This window comes from Oreochromis aureus, linkage group 3 (assembly GCF_013358895.1).
Source record: "Oreochromis aureus strain Israel breed Guangdong linkage group 3, ZZ_aureus, whole genome shotgun sequence".
Taxonomy (NCBI): domain Eukaryota; kingdom Metazoa; phylum Chordata; class Actinopteri; order Cichliformes; family Cichlidae; genus Oreochromis; species Oreochromis aureus.
In genome coordinates, this window is record NC_052944.1 from 91,718,357 (window position 1) to 91,738,885 (window position 20,529).

The 20,529-nt window shown below is 39.3% G+C and overlaps 1 protein-coding gene across 1 annotated transcript; it reads right to left on the reverse strand.

Moving 5' to 3' along the window:
- Positions 1 to 1,197: 1,197 nt before the first annotated feature.
- Positions 1,198 to 18,298, reverse strand: LOC120434635 (myelin-oligodendrocyte glycoprotein-like). The gene is made up of 5 exons (XM_039602878.1): positions 18,157 to 18,298; positions 6,010 to 6,348; positions 5,736 to 5,837; positions 2,452 to 2,499; positions 1,198 to 1,307 (listed from the first exon to the last, which is right to left on the reverse strand). The coding sequence occupies exons 1-5, from the start codon at positions 18,191 to 18,193 to the stop codon at positions 1,198 to 1,200; spliced, it is 636 nt and encodes a 211-aa protein (XP_039458812.1). The 5' UTR covers positions 18,194 to 18,298.
- Positions 18,299 to 20,529: the final 2,231 nt, after the last annotated feature.

Here is a 20,529-nt window from a genome sequence, read left to right on the forward strand (position 1 = left end):
TATCGAGTTCCACAGGGTTCAGTGTTAGGACCAATTCTGTTTACATTATACATGCTTCCCTTAGGCAGGATCATTAGAAGACATAGCATACATTATCAGCTGTTATCAGTGTTGGTCAAGTTACTTGAAAAAAGTAATCAGTAACTAATTACTGATTACTTCCCCCAAAAAGTAATCCTGTTACTTTACTGATTACTTATTTTCAAAAGTAATTAATTGCTTAGTTACTTAGTTACTTTTTAAAAACACGATTTACAACCTGAATAGGTGATAAAGCGATAGATCTTTCAGCCCAATTCTACTTTTTCTGCATAATCCATCATACAAAATGTAATCAAATGGAAATGTCTCTTTTTAAAACTTCTTTTATTAGTTTTAATCTTTTAACTTTATGCATCAAGCAAAAATTAAATTATATGCAACATTCTCTGACTGGAAGAAATTTGTTTAACATTTAAACCTATTTTCTGCACATTCCAGCAGATAAAATAAAATATTTGCTTGTGTTTACACTCAGTCTTTCAAATAAATGCAAGTGAAACACAGCAGAAAATAAATAAAATCAAAGACTCAGCGGCCCTGTTGCTCTATTTTCACCTGTATAGCAGGCGGATGTTTGCCCTGGTGCAGGTGTGCCGCAGCAGTCAGTGGAAGAATCCGCGAGTTTCTCTGTGAATTTCCCATTCCGTGGTAGCGTACTCGGTGCTTGCTCGGAAGTTTAGGGTTTTCTTCGCTGTAAAAAGAAGTTTTCTTCCCACGCAGTGAACAGCGGACGCCAATGTTTTTGTCACTTTTTACGGAATCAAACTCAAAGTAAGGTCAGTACTTCCACGCTTTAAACGCTGCACGCTCATACTCTCTAACGCACTCGATATATTATCCATTGTTGATCTGCACACAGCTGATGCCACGAACGTCGCACTCACTTATGTCACTGTCATGAGACACTCTCGCAAAAAAAATCACAGTTTTAGTAACGCAGTAACGCAGGCGTTCCTACGGAAAGTAACAGTAATCTAATTACCTTTTTGCAATAGTAATCCCTTACATTACTCATTACTTGAAAAAAGTAATCGGATTACAATAACGCATAACCGCCCATCTCTGGCTGTTATGCAGATGACACCAACTCTATCGTTGCTAAACTCTGCATCCACCTCACTAACAGACATTATTCTCTGCTAACATTATCCAAGTTTACAGCTCGTGGCTAAATCCCACAAGGTCACCTCCACATCCCTCCCCCACAGTCTCCTGATTGGTCTGAATGTTCTTGATTGGCTCACTAACAGCCAATAAAATCTCATCTACAGAATTACAGTAGTAGTTAGGAAACTGTACATGCTGCTTTTAAGTGCAGAGCAACAAACTATTTGAACTGGTCCAACTTTATTAACACAGACAAAGATTTGTGGATCAGCTGCTGTTTGCTGCTATAGATATAATTCAGCTGATGTGGGAGAACTACATGTGACACTTTGATGCAGCCATGAATCTGACTGATTTCTTTCCATTTTCAAAGGTTGATGCATCAGTTAAAGTCCTTAAAAAGCTCAGAAATAAAGAGAAAGGTTGGTGAAAGCAAAGAGAGGCACTGGCAGCATTTAAGACACTAAACAAGAGAAACAGATCAGAGAACATCAGACTGAATAAGTGGAATAAAGTGAAACAGAGAACTAACGCTCCCTAAGAATGGAGCTGTCAGAGGAAGAGAGCAGCAAACTGAAAGTCTCTGTTAGCTGCAGAGCTCTGAAACTTCACACAGCTTTGGATGATAACATGGAGAAAGGATGTGGAGATTTTCACAGCTCGGCTAGAAATCATCTTCTAGTTATTGTGACTCAGATATGACTGATTATAGACGAGGACCAAAGAAGGTTTTTACTGAGATTTGAACTGACTTAGCTTAGCCTGTGTTTTAGCCACATGCTAAACAAACACATGTTCAGAAACTAGAAGATGTTACCTTTCAGATGAAGTCTCACACATGAACTTTGCTCCTACAGTTCATCTGCTGAAGCTTTTACATTTGGCTGGAAATCAAATAAAAACCAAAACAGCCACAAACATCAGACATGCTAACACTGTAACATTATTGGATGGAGCCCACTGAGACTGAACCACCATCACGAGTCTGACCTCTGACCTTTGACCTGTAGCTACAGCACTGACCTCTGACTTTCAGCTCCACTTGTTTCTCCATCAGGATGTTTCCCTCCCTGCTGTAGACGGTGCAGGTGTAGGTGTTTGTGTCTCCATCTGTGGGGTGTTTCAGGGTCAGACTGAGGTCTCCAGGTTCCAGGACCTTCCTCTTCATCTTCGTTCGGTCTCTGTAATCCTCATGTTGTTCTTCAGGCTGGTCAGAGCCGTTCTCATACACGTGGACCTTCCTGTTGTTTTCGTCCTTCCACTCCACTTTAGCATCTTTAGACAGACAAACTGTGGTTTTGCAGATCAGCTGGACAGACTCCACCCCTGAATCCACCCCCACCCAGGGGACTGAGAGGACAACAAAGCACAACATGAGCTGTAGTGAAGGTTACTAATGTTCTCCTTATGACCTGTTACAGTGGACTTATTTCTGTGCTTGTCCTGTTAGACCTCAGTGTAGACACAACATTTTACTACAAACACTAGAACACACCAGAGTTATTAAAGGAAATTCACTGCAGTGGTTTGAATCATATCTGATAGATTGTAGTTTGTTCATGTAAATGAGGAGTTTCCTTCAGACACAAAAATTATTTACAGATTTGTATGATTACCTTGCAGATGATACATATTTGATTTTTACCATTAACACCAGTTAAATCAGTTACAGGCGTGTCTTAAAGAAAAAAGGCCTGGATGATCTCTAATTTACTGTTTTATAAATGGATATAACCAATAACCTTCTACAAATAAAAAAGGCCAAATCGGAGTTCTAGGTCTAAACAAAAACACTCAAAATCCTAATGATCCTAAAAAATTGTGGAAAATGATAAAATTTTATTACGGGGCTATAAAGACCAAGATGCCAGATTTTGTTTTTAAATGCCTTGTGTGCTTTACTGAAAAATGTAACATTTTAAACCGCTTAATACATTTTGTTTTTTCATGGCCTTTATTTGAATCTTTACATCAGATTTCAAACAGCTTAATGAACAGGAGGCTCTCTGTAACCACTCAACCTCTGTGGTTCAGTCCTTCAGCTTTTCTCCTCTGAGTGTCCTGGAGGTCCACAGGACCTAAAATCTGTTGGATCCAAATAAATCTGCAGGACCAGATAAACTTGATCCTTATTTTCTTAATAAGATAGCAGAACTGCTAACTTATATTTTTATTTCAGCCTTTGAACAGCGAAATCTCTGAAATATGGAAATCTGTCCATGTTCTCCCTTTGCTGAAAATAGTTGATTCTTGAGATGTTCTGGACAAAAATTAAACTCTTTTCCAACATCAGTCAGGATTCAGAAAATTAAACAGCACAAAACTGGTGCTATTAAAGTAGTAAACGGCATCACGGACGAGCTGTTGTTTGTCTTGACTTGTCGAAGGTTTTTCATACAGTTTGCCTGTCATTTTAATAAACAGACTAAACAATATTGGTCTCTCTGTAAATACTGTAAGTCTCTTTTTAACTCATCAGTTAGAGTACTTTATGTTTTACATATATATATATATATATATATATATATATATATATATATATATATATATATATATATATATATATATATATATATATATATATATATTTATAACCACTGTTCTTTTCTCTATAAATAAATAAACTCCATCTTTATGCAGATTGTTTATCTCATTCAGTCTTACAAGCCTCTGAATTTCTGAAGTCTTTGATGTTGTTCAGTCCTATTTAACTGAAGTTGGTGTTAAATGCAGAGAAATCCAAGATCATGTTATTCTTAAACAGCAAAGAGTTGTTACCTACGTTTCCTAAGATCAAAACCATTCAAGGGATTGAAAATAAAATGGTCACATCTTATAAGTATCCAGGAATTATTATAGATCAGTATTTGTCGTTGAAACCTCACATTGAAAGATTGGTTTCCATGCTGAAACCTAAACAAAGTTTCTATTTTGGGAATAAATCTTGTTTTTCTCTCCAAGTGAGAAAAAAACTTCATCTCTGTAACTTTTTTTTATATTTATTGGATGAGAGTAATCAGCTTTTATGAATCCTGTCACTAAAGAGGTTTGATTCTGTCCATTATTGTGCTTTATGTTTTATTGCTGGCTGTGGAAATGTGTACATCACTGTTCTCTGTGTGCTGATGCTAAATGTCCATCTCTGTATATCTACAGATTTTCCTGTTTGTTTGCTTTTTACCTATAAATCCCTGCTCGGGCTGGTTTAAGTCATTTTTTAAGAAGTGAGAAAACATTGATTTTGATTCTTTACTTGTTATATTGTCATGTGTTGTATTTGTTGTAACTTCTGCTGCCCTCTGCTGGTCATTCTTGGAAAAAGAGTTTAATCTCAGGCTACGTTCACACTGCAGGCGAAAGCGCATCAAATCCGATTTTTTTCGCCCCTATGCGACCCATATCCGATCATGGTATGACAGTGTGAACGGCACAAATCCGATATTTTCAAATCCGATCTGGGTCACTTTCGTATGTGGTACTGAATCCGATACATATCCGATGTTTTAGAAAGCGACTGCTGTGTGAACGGTCAAGTCGCATTAAATCCGTCTTTTACGTCAGTGACACAAGACAGACGCCAATTATTAGCGCCGGAGAAGCGCCCGATAGGACATCGCGAACGATTTCCTACCATCCGGTGAAACTGTTAGGAAGACCACGTTGGAGAAATGTGAACATTTTATTTTTACTGTATTTTCTGCAGATTCGGATGAAGGCCCTGATGAAGGCCACAAGCCGAAACGCGTTGGTCAATTATTAAAGCTGTTCTTTGTTTCTCAAGTGTTGCTGGAGTTCCTGCTTTTTTAATTCTTTCATCTTCTCCATGCACCTTGGAAGCAGGTGAAGTTGTGCCAGGATTTTTTGCTGTGATTTACCTTCCTTTGTCTGCAGATTCTGACAGAAATCTGCAACTATCCTTTGAAGCACCGCTCCTCTAAAACAGCAAAAAGGATCATTATTAGGTTATTTGCATTATTATGTAAATAACAAAATAACTTAAAGCAAAAATTTGGAAACATAAAGTCCGAAGTCTTTATATTAAGGGCCATCAGTCAAACAATATTGTTTGCTCTGGGTCTAAACAGAGCGAGTTGTGTGTGACATCTTCTTTTGCGCATGTGGGCCGCTTTGAGCGTTCACACTAGAGCGTGTTTGATGTCGCATTTTATGTGTAGTGTGAACAAGCAGACAAAAAAATCGGATTTGATCAAAAAATCGGAATTGAGCATTAAGACCTGCAGTGTGAACGTAGCCTCAGTGAGACTTTAATGTGGATAAACTGCGTATAATGAAAGAGCAGCTTGTCCACATGCAGCCTCTGTGTCAGATCAATGCAGTGAAGCACACACACTGTTTAGTAAAGTCATGTTGTGGAGCTGTTTCACTGATCAATGACTGAGTCTGAAGGAGGTTTTCTGACTTCTGGAACAAACCTGGAAGTTTCTCTTCAGCTCTCTGTATCAGCTGTTTGTAACTCTCAACTCTTTCAGCTTCTGGAACAAGTTTGTGTGAGCCACAGTCAAGGAGCCACCAGAGGACACCTGCTAACCATCGGCATTATGGGTAGTGTAGTAGGAGACACTCACCTGACATGAAATACTGACGGAAATAATATATGAGACCTCCAGAAACCACAAGAACAAGAACCAGGAGAACCAGGAGAGCTTTGGCCCAGGATGGAAACTGTTCTGTGGAGAAACACAAAGAACAACATGAACTTTGACCTCTGACTGTAATTAATTTAATGAATAGGCCTATATATCAATCAAAGAGACAACATGTTTATTCTGAGAGTGTTAAAATAATAAAGTTTTATCTGAGTGATGTCAGATGTGTCTACAGCAGGTGTTTGTTGCTGACCTTTGACCTGCAGCTGTACATCACTCCGACTCAGTTCACGTCCAAATTCTCTGATGGAGCAGGTGTAGGTGGCGCTGTCAGACAGTTGGAGGTTGGTCAGGTTCAGGCTGAGGTCTCCAGTTTTCAGAGCGTCAGTCTTCATGGATGTTCGGCCGCTGTAACGCTGGTTTTGATCTTTCAGTTCGTCTCCTTGACGCTGACGCTGGTGGACGGTTGGAGGACTGAGGTCGGAGCGACTCCACACCACTGAGGGGTCAAACAATCTCTCTGTGGGAAACTTACAGGGCAGGGTGAGCGAGTCCTCCTCATACGACTCCACAGCTGAGGCATGCTGGGAAACTGAGGACACACACACAGAGACTCCATGAGTCACTTTGAGGTGAAGATTAAGTTTAGACACATTTACAGAAACCAGGAGACAGAACGACAGAAACAGTCAACATTTTAACAACTGACAGATAAATAAGGAAGAGGCAGGAAGTCCAGAGGAAGTGGAGGAACGAGCTGATGTGAGGCTTTAAAAGTGATTAATACAAGTTTGTTAAAAATCTGTCAACTTAGTTGTGGATGAGGTGGAGGACACTTGACTGAGAGCTGAGTAGAGAGAATGACAAGAGTCCAAATATGATGAGATGATGGAGGACTTTTTTAAGTCTGTTTCACATAAAAATGTGTAATATTTGTTTTATTTCTTTTTTTTTTTTTAAGTATGTTTATTGAGATTTTTTGATATAGGAAAAAAAAGAGATACAAAAAAAACAAGAAAAAAAAAACAACAGACAACACAACAGCAAGGGCAAAAACACACAAATAAGGCAAAAGATTACACTGCAACAACAAAAATACACTGGCAATAAACAGAAATAAAACGCTAAGGTGGTAGGCTGAGTTATTGGTGATCGATCAAACAGGACTTTGTTTTAATACATGATCTAAAAATGGTTGCCACACATCAAAGAAATTACTAAGTTTGTCCGCTAATGTATACCTAATTCTCTCCATATGTAGTAGAGCAGTCAGTTCTGTGAGCCACATTTTGAATTGAGGTACAATATCCGACTTCCAGAGAGTCAAAATAATTTTTTTAGCAATTACCATTCCGAACAAAACTGTAGTTTGTGCAGCAGAGCTGAGGTGTAAAATGGAAGAGGAAGATCCAAACAATGCAATTATTGGGTCCGGCTCTAATGTGCAATTATAGATATCAGAAAAACAATTAAAAATATTCAACCAATAGTTATGCAATTTGGGACAAGTCCAAAATAAATGAGTAAGAGAGCCTTCTCCAAGTTTACAACGATCACATATCGAACTGATAGAAGGAAAAATCCTGTGCAGTTTAGTTTTTGAATAATGAAGTCTGTGAAGCACTTTGAATTGAATTAACTGATGCCTTGCATCGGCAGACATGACCTTTTTGTACCCTTCCTGCCAGTAAGCAAGAGTTCTAGCATTTGCAGCCCAATAATAAAACTGAAACAGTGGCAAAGCAAATCCACCCTTAAGTTTAGACTTACATAAATGAACTTTTGATATCCTGTGAGTTTTAAAGCCCCAAACAAATGGTAATACTACTGAGTCGATCACTTTAAAAAATTGCTTATTCAAAAAAATAGGTAAGTTTAAAAATAAATATAGAAATTTAGGAAGGGAAACCATTTTGATTACATTAATGCGACCTACCATGGAGATAGGGAGAGCCCTCCATTTCTCAATGTCCTTTTTCAATTTTTCAACTTGTTCAAGATAATTCAACTTAAAGATCAATTTAGGATCCTTAGGCAAAATAACACCCAAGTATTTCAATCTGTCTGTAATTTTAAAAGGCAAAATTTTCAAAAAAATCAACATCCAAGTTTGCAGTTAAAGCCACAAACTCACTCTTCTGCCAATTAATTGTATAACCTGAGATTTCCCCAAACAACCTCACCACATCTAAAAGTACAGGAACAGATCGCTCAGGATTTGACAAGAACAAAACAACATCATCCACATATAAGGAAATGTAGTGCTTGATATTCCCCAATCGGACAGGGTCAATAGAGGGCTCATTCCTAATGGCTACTGCAAGAGGTTCAATAGAAATTGCGAAGAGCAAAGGGCTCAAAGGGCAGCCTTGTCGTGTCCCGCGGTGTAAAAAAAGAAAAAAAAGGCGCTGATCTATCTTAGTTAGTAAGAATGGAAGAAGAGGGATGCCTATATATCATATCAACCCATGATATAAACTGTTCGCCTAAACCGAACTTCTCCAGTACCCGGAGCATATAGGCCCACTCGACCTGGTCAAACGCCTTTTCAGCATCTAAGCTCAGTACTGCGATCTTGGAAGCCCCCCAGTGCCTATGATACATAATATTCATCAATCTTCGAACATTAAAGAAGGAAAACCTCTGGGGGACAAACCCAGTTTGATCCGGATGGATAATTGATCCAACATGTCCATTTAATCTGTTTACCAAAATTTTACTGAAAATTTTCATATCCAAACAAAGCAATAGGTCGATAAGAGGAACATTCTGTTTCATCCTTTCCTTCTTTCAATAACAAAGAAATATTAGCTTCATATAGCGTACGAGGAAATGCTTGAGTATGGAAAGAATGCTTAAACATTCTCAATAAAAGCGGGGCCACCTTTTCAGAATATTTTTTATACAATTCAATGCCAAACCCATCTGGGCCTGGGGACTTTCCATTGGAGAATGACTTAATAGCTTTCGAAACTTCTTCAATAGTGATATCTGAGTTTAAAGCCTCTCGTGCAGCGTCATTCATTTTTGGGAGATCCAACTTCTCTAACCAATCAGAAATATTGCCCCAAGCTTTTGACATATAGAGCTCTTCATAATATTCTCTAAATCGCTCATTAATAGCTTTAGGGCTAATTAAAATTTCACCTGATCTTGATTTAATTTTGTGTATAGCCCTACTGGCCTGTAGGCCTCTCAGCTGCCGAGAAAGAAGCTTATGAGGCTTATCTCCATACTCAAAATGCTTCTGTCTGATCCTAAATAGCTGATCTGTTACTTGACTAGATAAAATTGTGTTATACTCAAACTTCCTTTTAATGATGTCTTGAAACAAAGAGGGACAAGAAGAAACCTTATGGTCCTGTTCTAACTGTGTTAATTCAATTTCTATTTCGAACAGGCGTTTCCGTCGTTCTTTTTTTAACGAAGATTCAAATGAAATAATTTCTCCTCGCATTACCACTTTAAATGTTTCCCATAGAATCGAATCAGAAACATCTTGTTTATCATTAGTTTCCAAGAATTCTGATATTTTAGTTGTCATAAATTGGCAAAAGGATGTCTCAGACAGGAGTGACGGGTGAAAACGCCAGTTACCCTGTTGTTTCGTACCACAGAAGTCCAGGACTAAAGAGGTTGGAGAGTGATCCGAGATCAAGATGTTGTGATAAGTTTAGCATACAACTTTAGACATCAATTTAGAATCAAGCAAAAAATAATCTATTCTGGAGTACGATTTGTGCACTTGTGAAAAATAAGAGTAATCTCTACCAGTAGGGTTACACAGTCTCCAAACATCAACTAGGTTAGTAGAGCTCAACATATTATTCAGAACAGTCGAAGCGTTAAACAACTGGGAGCTTTGAGTGGATCTATCCAAGTGTTTATCAAGTACACAATTAAAATTGCCTCCTAAAATTACATGAGTATCAGCGAGACTAGGTAATAAATTAAATATTTGTTGAAAGAAAGCTGGGCTATCAAGGACCATATAAATTCAATAAAGTAACGTGGGTTGCATGAATATGGCCCGTCACCAGAACAAATTGACCATTCGGAGCACTAACCGTGGACTCATGTCTAAATGGAACTGTTCTACAGATCAATATAGCCACTCCACGGGCTTTACTGGAGAATGTCGACTGAAAAATCTGATTAGCCCAGGAGCACCTGAGCAACCTCTCTTTAGTCGGTTTCATATGGGTTTCCTGAAGATACACAACATCAGCAGCTAGCGATTTTAAGTGAGAAAAAACCTTAGCTCGTTTGTGCACATGCCCAAGTCCTCGCACATTCCAGCTCACAAATCTAATGCCACCACTTAGCGATGAATTAGGATTCACTCCAGAAATAATAAATAGCAGTGTACACATGAATTGCCCTTGTATAACATTAATAAGTACAACATACCGACAACACAAAAAACATAACCCTCTTCCCCCCCATCCCACTTTCCCAGACAAAGAAAAAACCCCGCATACTCACAGAGGGTCCGCATGACCATTACAAAATAAACGGTCCAAGGTGACGAGCTTTTATTTCTTAAAAGGGACATGAAACACTAAACACAGAAAGGCTAATTTCCAGCACCGAGCCTTGAGGAACTCCACATGGAGTTCTGACCGTTAACGAGGAGAGAAACCAGGAAGGATATCATGGTGAACCACATCAGGTCCAGAACTGAGAACCAGAAGAATCAACAGAAATCAGAGTTGTTTCTGTGTTGTAGGGAACAAACGTGAGAGAGATTTCTAGGAATATTTCTGCTGTTCATGTGTAGGATTAACTGAGAAGCAGCAGACTTTCAAAGTTTAAGATAAAGATGAGCTCAGACAGGATCCAGGAGGTCTTATCACCTGGAATAAAACTCTGGGGTTGTTCTTCTTTCTCCCAGTTCCTCTCATTTCTTCTGCTTTGTGTTTCTTTATCTCTGCTGTATCACTGAGCCATGGAGGGCATTATATTTCTAATGTTTCACCTTCAAAGGGCCGATGTCATCAAGGACAGATTTCCATGTACATACTGAAATGATCTAAGAGTCCCTGAGATCAGGGCTATGAGGGCAGAGACAGCTAAGAAGCTGCTGCTGACTTTGAGTTTAGACGCTGAGATGGATGCAGGTTTGTGAGCAGGAAACAGAAGCAGGGATGGAAGATAAGATCCTCGTGACCACAGACAAGAACATCAAGCATGTCAACAGTATTTAGAGAGATGCCAGAGAACAGCACACGCTCAGGTCACTGCAGAGTTTCACCTGCAGATAAAAATATTTGGTGTCCACTAAAGGAAAATCAGCAGGACTGTGATTTTACAGCATTTGTATAAGTGCACTTTCATTTAAGCTTAAATACATTTGAGTTTGTCAAAGGGCCAAAATAACAGGAACACAAACAGACTGGTGTAAATTCAGCTCACACAGACTCTTTGTGTTCACTACATGCAGACCAGCTGTGCTCATATGTGCAGTTACAGCTCATTTAGAGGCAGGAATATCCTGCTATGTCCCTGTTAGGACCTGCTTCTTTGCTGCTCACCACTCAAACAGCTTCATGACATTAGCAGTAAGAGCAGATGTGGATCCACAGCAAACATGTATGTTGGTCAGAATCAATGAAAGAAGCTCAGAAAGCTCTTCAGTAAAGCCAGTGTTAGAAATGAAACACAGCACAGCATGCTGGGTAATTACAAGGACTGCCATCAGACACAGGGAGGCACGTCCCCCTAACTACTCATGCTGATTAACACAACACACACATGTCACATGCACTTCTCTCCACGACCACTAGATGTCTCCACACTCTGTGCTGACTCCAATGAACGATCAGAGCTGCTGAGCCTGTTTGCAGACAGAGGAGGAGCTCCTGGTGATCCGTGTGGGACTAAAAAGCTCTGATAACGTCCACCCAGCAGCTGATAACAGGGACATTTGGTGCCATGTCAGAGCTGCACAGTCAATCATCAGTTTGGCTCTTTAGTTTGAAGAGTTCAAAGCAGCAGCAGAGAATCTAAAGTGTGTCACACAGCACCAAGTTTCCTTTGGTCACATATGAAATGTGAGTCAGAGCTTCAGCTACACAACAACACACACACAGCAGCTGATTGTAACATGAGCTCATCTGAAAGCCACCAAGAAGAATCCAGTGATTTGAAGGTGTGAAACTATGAGGAAGCTGAACGCCTCCTCTTTCCTCAGGAGTGATCTGTGGCAGTCTGCCATCATGTTTGGCTGCACACACTAAATGTGAGCTGTAAATCTTAGTTTGTGCCCACTGGTCTCATCTGCACAGCTGTAAGCCTCATGAGGCAAAATTCATTCAGGTTAATACTGTAATGTTACATTATTAGTGTATATTGATTACATAGATTCATAGTAACTGATAACAATTCTAACAGCTAATTAATTTACATAATGTGAGCAATAAAAACTACTCCTCATCTCCAGAGTTGGGCAGTAAGTACTTAAGTACAATTTTCATCTGCACTTTACCTGAGTAGTATTTTTTCTAACTACTTTTACTTTTACTCCCTAGAATTTTAAAACACATATCTGAACTTTTTCCTCACACTTTCAAAACAGACTTGATACTTTTGATTGAACTCATTTGAGTTTCATCACTGCGAGCCTTCAAACATGAAACTGATTTGAGCCTGAACAGAAACACATGAAAGGAAATCCTGTTCATATATTGATCACCAGGAGATGTAGCATAGAAAGTTGTGTGGCAACATCAGGGGTTAAAGTGGTTCACCTGAACGACTGCAGGTGTTGTAAGTTGCAGTCCTTCATCATCTAGACAGCTCTTTCCAGGTGATGAATTTAAAGTAAAGAACAGCGTGTGACTGGTGCACAGTGGCTATGGATTCATGGTCACAGTTAGCTTACATCAAGTGTAGCAGAGATTCATATGAAGTTTAGCTGATGATGCTGAGATTCATTGAATGAATCCCACCTTCATGCCAACTTTATACCATCTAGTAAACAGACAGCATAAACAGTGTACTGTCAGTGCAGAGGATGAAATCAGCCAGGACAACTCATGAAACATCTGCTCACATCTGGTTGAATTCAGATGTGTACATCCACAGAGAGCAGCAGGTCAGCTTATCACAGCCTGTACACTAAGAAAATCTACTGGAGCTCTCAATAGAAATTATTGTGAGTTATGATTCTTTTCCCCACACTGAGACATCAGAACGAGTTTCATTGTTCCTCCACCTGCTGAATCCACTTTAACTGACTGTGCACATTTTCTGTTTAGAGGCAAAGTCACCCTCTACAATGTAGCAACAGGAAATAGAAATATATATTTATTTTCGTTCTTTTTCTTCAGATTGAAGCTGAATATGATTAGTAGGTCTGCCACGATTACGTCGACTATCAAAATCGTAGACGACTAATTTAATAGTCACCGCATCGTTTGAAGCTTTGTAAGATCCTGAAAGACGCAGGAATAAGTAGCAGGATTTAAGAGTGTAATAACAGACCGAAACAGAAGATGGCAGCACTGCATGTACAAAGATGCCAGCTGCCGTTAAACCCCGAAGAAGAAGAAGCTGTCCCCAGTAGCCTAGCTGTGTCCAAATTCAGGGGCTGCATCCTTCGGAGGCAGCATTTGTAGGACGATTACGTTACAGCGTCACGACAAAGGCTACGTTCACACTGTAGGTCTTAATGCTCAATTCCGATTTTTTAATCAAATCTGATTTTTTTTTGTCTAGTTGTTCACACTACAAATAAAATGTGAGCGCAAACACGCTCTAGTGTGAACTGTTCACAGCCCTCAAAGCGTCCCGCATGCGCAAAAGAAGACGTCACACACAGCGCGCTCTGTTTAAGGAAGTAAAAATGGAAGTTACCGCCACCATGCTTTCTCGTTTGTCTTCTCCAGTGCTGATAATTGGCGTCTGTCTTGTGTCAGTGACGTAAAAGATGGATTTAATGCGACATGATCATTCAAACAGCAGTCGCTTTCTAAAACATCAGATATGTATCGGATTCAGTACCACATAAGAAAGTGACCTAGGTTGGATTTGAAAATATCGGATTTGTGCTGTTCAACATGTCATACCATGATCACATATGGGTCGCATAGGGTCAAAAAAGTCAGATTTGATGCGCTTTCGCCTGCAGAGTGAACGTAGCCAAAGGCTGTCCAAATTCGAAGACTCCTCCAAACGGAGGAACAGCAGACTCCCAGCAGATCGTTTTCAGACCCCCTGCAGTCTTTCGCTACTCAGGTTAAACATGATATATAAGTCCCTTAGATAACTTAAAAATCTTATTGTTTGGCTTTTTCCAGTGTTTTATTTGTTCCTGAGTAAATCGGTTTGGCTGAGATTAAAGTTATATAGTTTTCACATAGCTGAATAAGAGTCCAACAAAAAACTGATTAACTGTGAGATGGTCGAGAATTTACTCCAGTGTCCTGTTATATATTAGACAGCAAGGAGCAGACAGCTGAGTTTATTAAACTTCACTGAGACAATCTGCAAATTTCATTAAAAGTTTAATAATATTAAATCTTAGTTTAACTATCATTTTGTCTTTATTTTTAGTTAGCACAAACCTTAAACCCTATCATTAGCTGTAAGCTAACGATAGTTATATAAGAGCAGATGCATGCTGGTGCAGCTTATAAGCTGTACGTTTTACGTCCAATGGATGCATGATCTGATTAGTCGACTAATCGCAAAAATAATCGGTGACTAGTCGACTATCAAAATAATCGTTTGTGGCAGCCCTGATGATTACAATAAACAAATGTTCGACTGAAGTTTGTATTCACGTCTACTGATATTATTTTATCATTATATCAATAAAGCACAAGGTTCAGTTAGCATTGCACAAACGTCCTCCAAAGAGCTACTTTTACTTTCTTACTCCGAGTACATTTCAGAGCCTCTACTTTTTTTACTTTTACTTGAGTAAAGAAGTGGAATCTAGGGCTGTGCAATAAGACCAAAATCTCATTTCCTGATATAAGACATCTATAGTCCAGACAATGATATAAATCACAAAAATTTAACATTTTCAGTAAATTCTGTGAATCTCGGGCAGCTCGACTTGCGTCAAGTGTTTTCAGCTGGGCGTCGTGTGCCTGGAGTCGAGTGTTTTAACCAATGCACCGATGAAACTATACATTTTTTGACATAAGTTGTAACGCCATTTTCTTTGTGAGTATTTATTACACAGCGTGCTGCAGGGGAAAGCCTGTTCTAACGTTTGAGTCTAAGGTTTATTTTTTAGCACCTGACGGCTCTTTTTTGCTTCTCATCCGTAAACACTCTGCATACTCTTTCATGTGATTCAGTTTATTTTGAAAGGTCTCAGCAGGATCTTGAGCTTTAATGTGAAAGGTTTATGTGAAAAATAAACAAGCGGACGGCGGAGCCACACACTGGGTTTACCGTCGTTGTTGTTAATGACAACGCATAAAAACAGACACTTGTCCATCCATAGTGTGGTTATATTAAATATAAGAGAAAGAGAGAACTTTAAGAAATTAATATAGCCACTACAGTGACCATCAAAACAATAAAAAAATATTGCCGTAAACAGTTTACTTTGCGACACCATGAAACAAACGATAACGTAATATGAAACGATAGACGTTTTTATATCGTCATCCGATATATATCATTATATCGTACAGCCCTAGTGGAATCAGTACTTCTACTTTTGCTGGAGTATTTTAATAGTAGTGTTTGTAGTTGTACTTAAGTACTGAATGTCTGTACTTTGCCAACTCTCCTCATGTCCTGATGTGTTTACCTGTCCAAGCTGCACAGGTGAGTCTGACTCTGTGAGCTCAGCAGGATTCAGCCTGAAGCCTCTGCAGTGAGACAGCACCCTGACCCTCACACTCAGCTTTTTATTCTGCTTCTTATTACACTTAATGGTCTGTGTTTGATATGTGACTCACTTATATATTTGTTATTGTTTTAATCCACAGCTCAGACTGTTCTTTTAAATTAAACCAATTGTTTCCTCCTCTTGCTGTCAGTGTGGTTACTGAACATGAAGTCTGATCTCTGAGTGAGAGCAGCACAGACTGAATACCAGGATAACAAACTGACATACTGTTTTTTTTTTAAATAGTTTATTACAGCTTTACATCATGAGTTAAGGTAAAAGACCAACAGCAGACCATAGAGGAGATGTGAAAAAAACAAACAAAACAGAAATGTGTTTAACATACAAATATAAAAGTGTGTTCAGGGCTCGCAAAATCGCTAGCCCGACGTCCCGGGGCTAGCGATTTTTCCAGTCGGGCTACCAAAATCCATCTCAGCCCTGCCCGTCGGGCTATCATACGAATGAAATATGTGTCAATGCTTTTGCATTCTTTCACAAATGTAGCTGAGTAATTATGTCATCGGCATCGATGAGCCACTGTCATTATGTGACATATTGAAATCGCGTTTGAATTTGCGCTTGTTTTTTGCTTTCACTTTCACTTTGCGATTGCGCAAACTGTGTGTAGAGAGCGGCAGCACTGACTGGTAAGTCAGAGATTAATTGCGCACCAATTCCTCTGACATCGTCTTATCAATCGTTAGCTTACTATCAAACATGACAAGTGAAATCTCCTGCAGCTTAAACATGTGATAGAGGTTGATTGCGCAGAGAATTGCTGATCGTTATGTAAGTATGTGTGTAAGAGCAGATGGCTTTAGGCAGGTATTTTAGTTCTGCAGAGCCAAAAAAGAGAGGTCAGGGTGAAGAAGGGGCAGCCAAATAAAAGCCTACCACAAAACGGAAAAGTTATGACAAATCAGACTATGAGGCAAAAAGAAAGCTCAGCTTTTTTGGTTTCATGGACAAAAGAATTTATGTGGCTGGAATATGACAAGCTAAATAACATAATGTTCTGCTGGGTGTGTTGTGAGTTTCCCTCAATTTCTGAGTCGACAAGCGCCTTTGTTACTGGGACCAGTCATTTTAAGAAAGACCCCATCAGAACCCATGAGAAATGCAAGAAATACATTATTGCTCAGTCTGCAATATCTTTCCCAGAACAAACACCAATTGCAAAAAGCATACTAAAAATAAACCAAGCACAACAAGAAGTCCTGAAAAATCTGTTTAGAACAGCCTACTATGTTGCAAAGAGTGAACTACCACTGGCAAAATTTAGCAGTCTTTGCAAACTTCAAAAAGCAAATGTCCTAGATCGTGGTTTCACTTGCCTCTTACCCGTGATTTCAGTGGAAATTTCAAATTCAGGATCTGACACAGACTGATTCATGTTGTACACAGTTCTTGCAAGTTCATAGAAATTTCTGTTCAATTAGAACCAAATATTTGAGTTGATGGTTGAAATTGTTGTTGTAATTTGTGTTTTAAATATTTTTAGATTGATGTTTTGTTTCCTTTACAATATTATACATTAAAGTATAATATTGTAAAGGAAACAAAACATCAATCAAAAAATTGTCCTCTTCTTTTTTTTATTCAGGCTACTTAAATTTATTTTGGGCTACCAAAAACTGAAGAGTGCCTGCCCGAAGGGCTACCAGGGATTTTGAAATTTTGCGAGCCCTGGTGTTATAATAACGTGTCTTATAATGCCTGTTAAAACCTGCCTGGTGACAGATGACAGTGACACACAGTAATCTGTGCTTTAATTCAACCTGAAAGCTGCTGCTGATTTAACAGCAGATTTAATGCAGCTATAACTATTAATTAATAGATAATATTTGAACTATTCATTTGAACTTAATACTTTAAATATTATTTCAGCTATTAAGGGACCCGTGTATTTCCTGAGCAAACACTCTTCTCCTCATGCTGTTGCTGTGCTGTCAGGTTTAAAATGTAACAATAAATATTTCTATTTCTTCAGTAATAATACCTGGATCACATCTACTCTTTATTCAAAACCCACTACTCTCTGATAACAAATGCAATAATAAATTATTAATTTGTAGTAATTCCCTTTTTCCTTAAAGAGAAGATATGCTGTTCAAGGATTCTCAGCTCGGTATTGAAAAAAAGTTGATTTAAACTCAGGTACACCGTGTTTATTTCCGGTTTGCTGTCACCGTTGATCAGGTGCACCTGTGCTGTGTTTAGTGCGGAGAAACGGAGCTCAGAGGGCTGAATGAGCTCGGCTCAGACCGGAAACAGCGCAGACACGAGGCTACTTTAGCATGGTTAGCTAGCTCTGCCATACCGGAAGTGTCCAATCTGTGACTACAAAGTCCACAGTCTGTTAGTCTGGTCTGTTTCTAACCTTCCCTCATACTTTTACTATTAAAGCCTCATCATTAAATCTGTATTTCCAACACTGTGTGAATTTCCATGACGTCAGAGGCGCGAGCTGCACCTGAGTGTAACACTTCCGGTCACAGAGGACTGTCTGCGGAGCTGCTGCAGGTTAAACAGAGACTTTCTTACCGTTCATGAGGAGCAGGAACACCACCAGCGTCTTCATCCTCCTTTAAAAACAACTCAAACCGACACAAAGTCCCGTTAAATCCTCTGCTGACCCAACGAACCCACACCTGGACACACCTGCAGCTCCCAAACACGCCCACGCACAAAGGTTACTTTCTGTTTAACAGGAAGTCTCCGTGTGTGGCAGATATCAGATAATAAAATGTGTGTGAAGTAGATTTTAACTAAAACGTTTAAATGTGGCACATGAACACAAACAGCTGGATCATTGTGGTCTGACAGGCCTGTTAAAGAAAGTCTGAGGCTCAGTGATGTTTGTGGGAATAGTTCATGGAGCTGTGGATCACCTTCATGCAGGAAGTGAACTTTCTTATGGTGAAATTATAAAAATATTTCCATTTAAAATATGTTTTATAAAAATAAAACATTATTATAATTATTATATTATTATAATTTAAAGCTTCAGCCTTTATAGTGGTGAGAGAGTGAAACTGAACACATCCTGTTAAAATCTGATTCATGAGGCAGTAATAAGATCTGCCACAGATTAATAACATTATGTGAGTTATGGAATAGCCTCAATAAATTAAGAGTAATATCATCAATTTTCATTAACTTCCACTTAAGTCATAGTTTTCGAGATCAAACATAACCTAATATAAATGTGATTTATGATATAAATGCTCATGTACTGATGAGAAAAGAAGTCAAATGTGACATTTTCACATTTAATTGTCTGTGTTGAATCTTTCAAAATTTACTCTGCTAAACATTTAAGTAGTAACAATGGGAGATGTTGACATCAGTGGGAATCTGTTTTGCGATTTTTTTTTATTTACTTTTACTGTTTAATCAGTAAAAACATAATTAAAACTATGAAATTGTTGTCATGCTTTTTATGAGTGTGATGTGATTTGTGGTAGATCCTCTGTTTTTGTATCAGAGCCTGTGAGCAGTCATTGAACCAGCAGCACACATGCTTCATTCCAGCTTAAATGGGAAGATAAGATAATAACATAAGATAACCTTTGTTAGTTCCACGCATGGGAAATTTGTTTTGTGACAGCAGTGGACAGTGCAAAGTTGCATAGAAAAATTAGAGAAAAAACACTGGAATAATATATTAATAAGATACTGTACACAATAGAATAGAATTAAAATAAAATAAAATACTATATACAATCGAATAAAATAGAATACAAATGCTATATACAATATGAGTATAATACAACGATGCCAGAGAGAGAGAGTATGGCACTTACTGTTATTGCACATGTGTGGATGTGTGTGTTTGATCAGTTGAAGTCTTTGTTGTAGAGTCTGACAGCAGTGGGGAGGAAAGACCTGTGAAATCTCTCCGTCCCACACCATGGGTGCCGCAGCCACTGAAGGAGCTGCTCAGTGCTGTCAGAGTCTCCTGCATGGGGTGGGAGATGTTGTCCAACAGGGATGACAGCTTAGCCACCATTCTCCTGTCACTCACCACCTCCACTGGGTCCAGAGGGCATCCTAGAACAGAGCTGGCCCTTCGGATCAGCCTGTTCAGTCTCTTCCTGTCCCTGGCAGAGATGCTGCCACCCCAGCAGACCACACCATAAAAGATGGCTGAGGCCCCCACAGAGTCATAGAAGGTGTTCAGGACTGGGCCCTTTACTCCAAAAGACTTGAGTCTCCGCAGCAGGTACAGCTCTGCCCTTTCCTGTAGAGGGCGTCTGAATTATGAGACCAGTCCAGTTTATTGTTCAGATGAACACCAAGGTACCTGTAGCTGTCCACAGCCTCAATGTCAGATTTCAGTGTCAGAAGTCAGATTTCCAGCTGGGAAAACCAGAGAAGCTCCACCAGCCTGGACTTCAAGATGGTGACAGCGTAGTAAAACCTTAAAGAAGGATCTTTGTTGGTTCTTGGAAGATGTTTCTGCTCTCATGTGATACCTGGAGAGTCTCAGGTATGTCACTCCTAGAGGGGCTGTCACCTTGGAGGTGGTGCTGAGGGTTATAGACCAACTATTGGTCATGTGACTCATCACATAACTAACATGTGAAACATGGCGTGGGTCATTACCATCACAGGTGTGACTTGCCTCAGCCTATCATGTGACCTGCTGAGGTCACCTGGTTGTGAGTGGGTGTTGAGGCGTCTGGGAGGATCTCAGACTGCATTATAGATGGCAGACAGTTGGTGTTGTAAGCCCGCCCTCTGTTCAAAGATGGTCGCTCACAGATCCACTGTGAGCGACCATCTTTGAACAGAGGGCGGGCTTACAACACCAACTGTCTGATGCTTCTTTCACTCCTCTTTCAAACCATCTGTCTTCTCTGTCCAAAATGTGAACATTGGCATTCTCAAAAAAGTGACCTTTGACCTTAGATG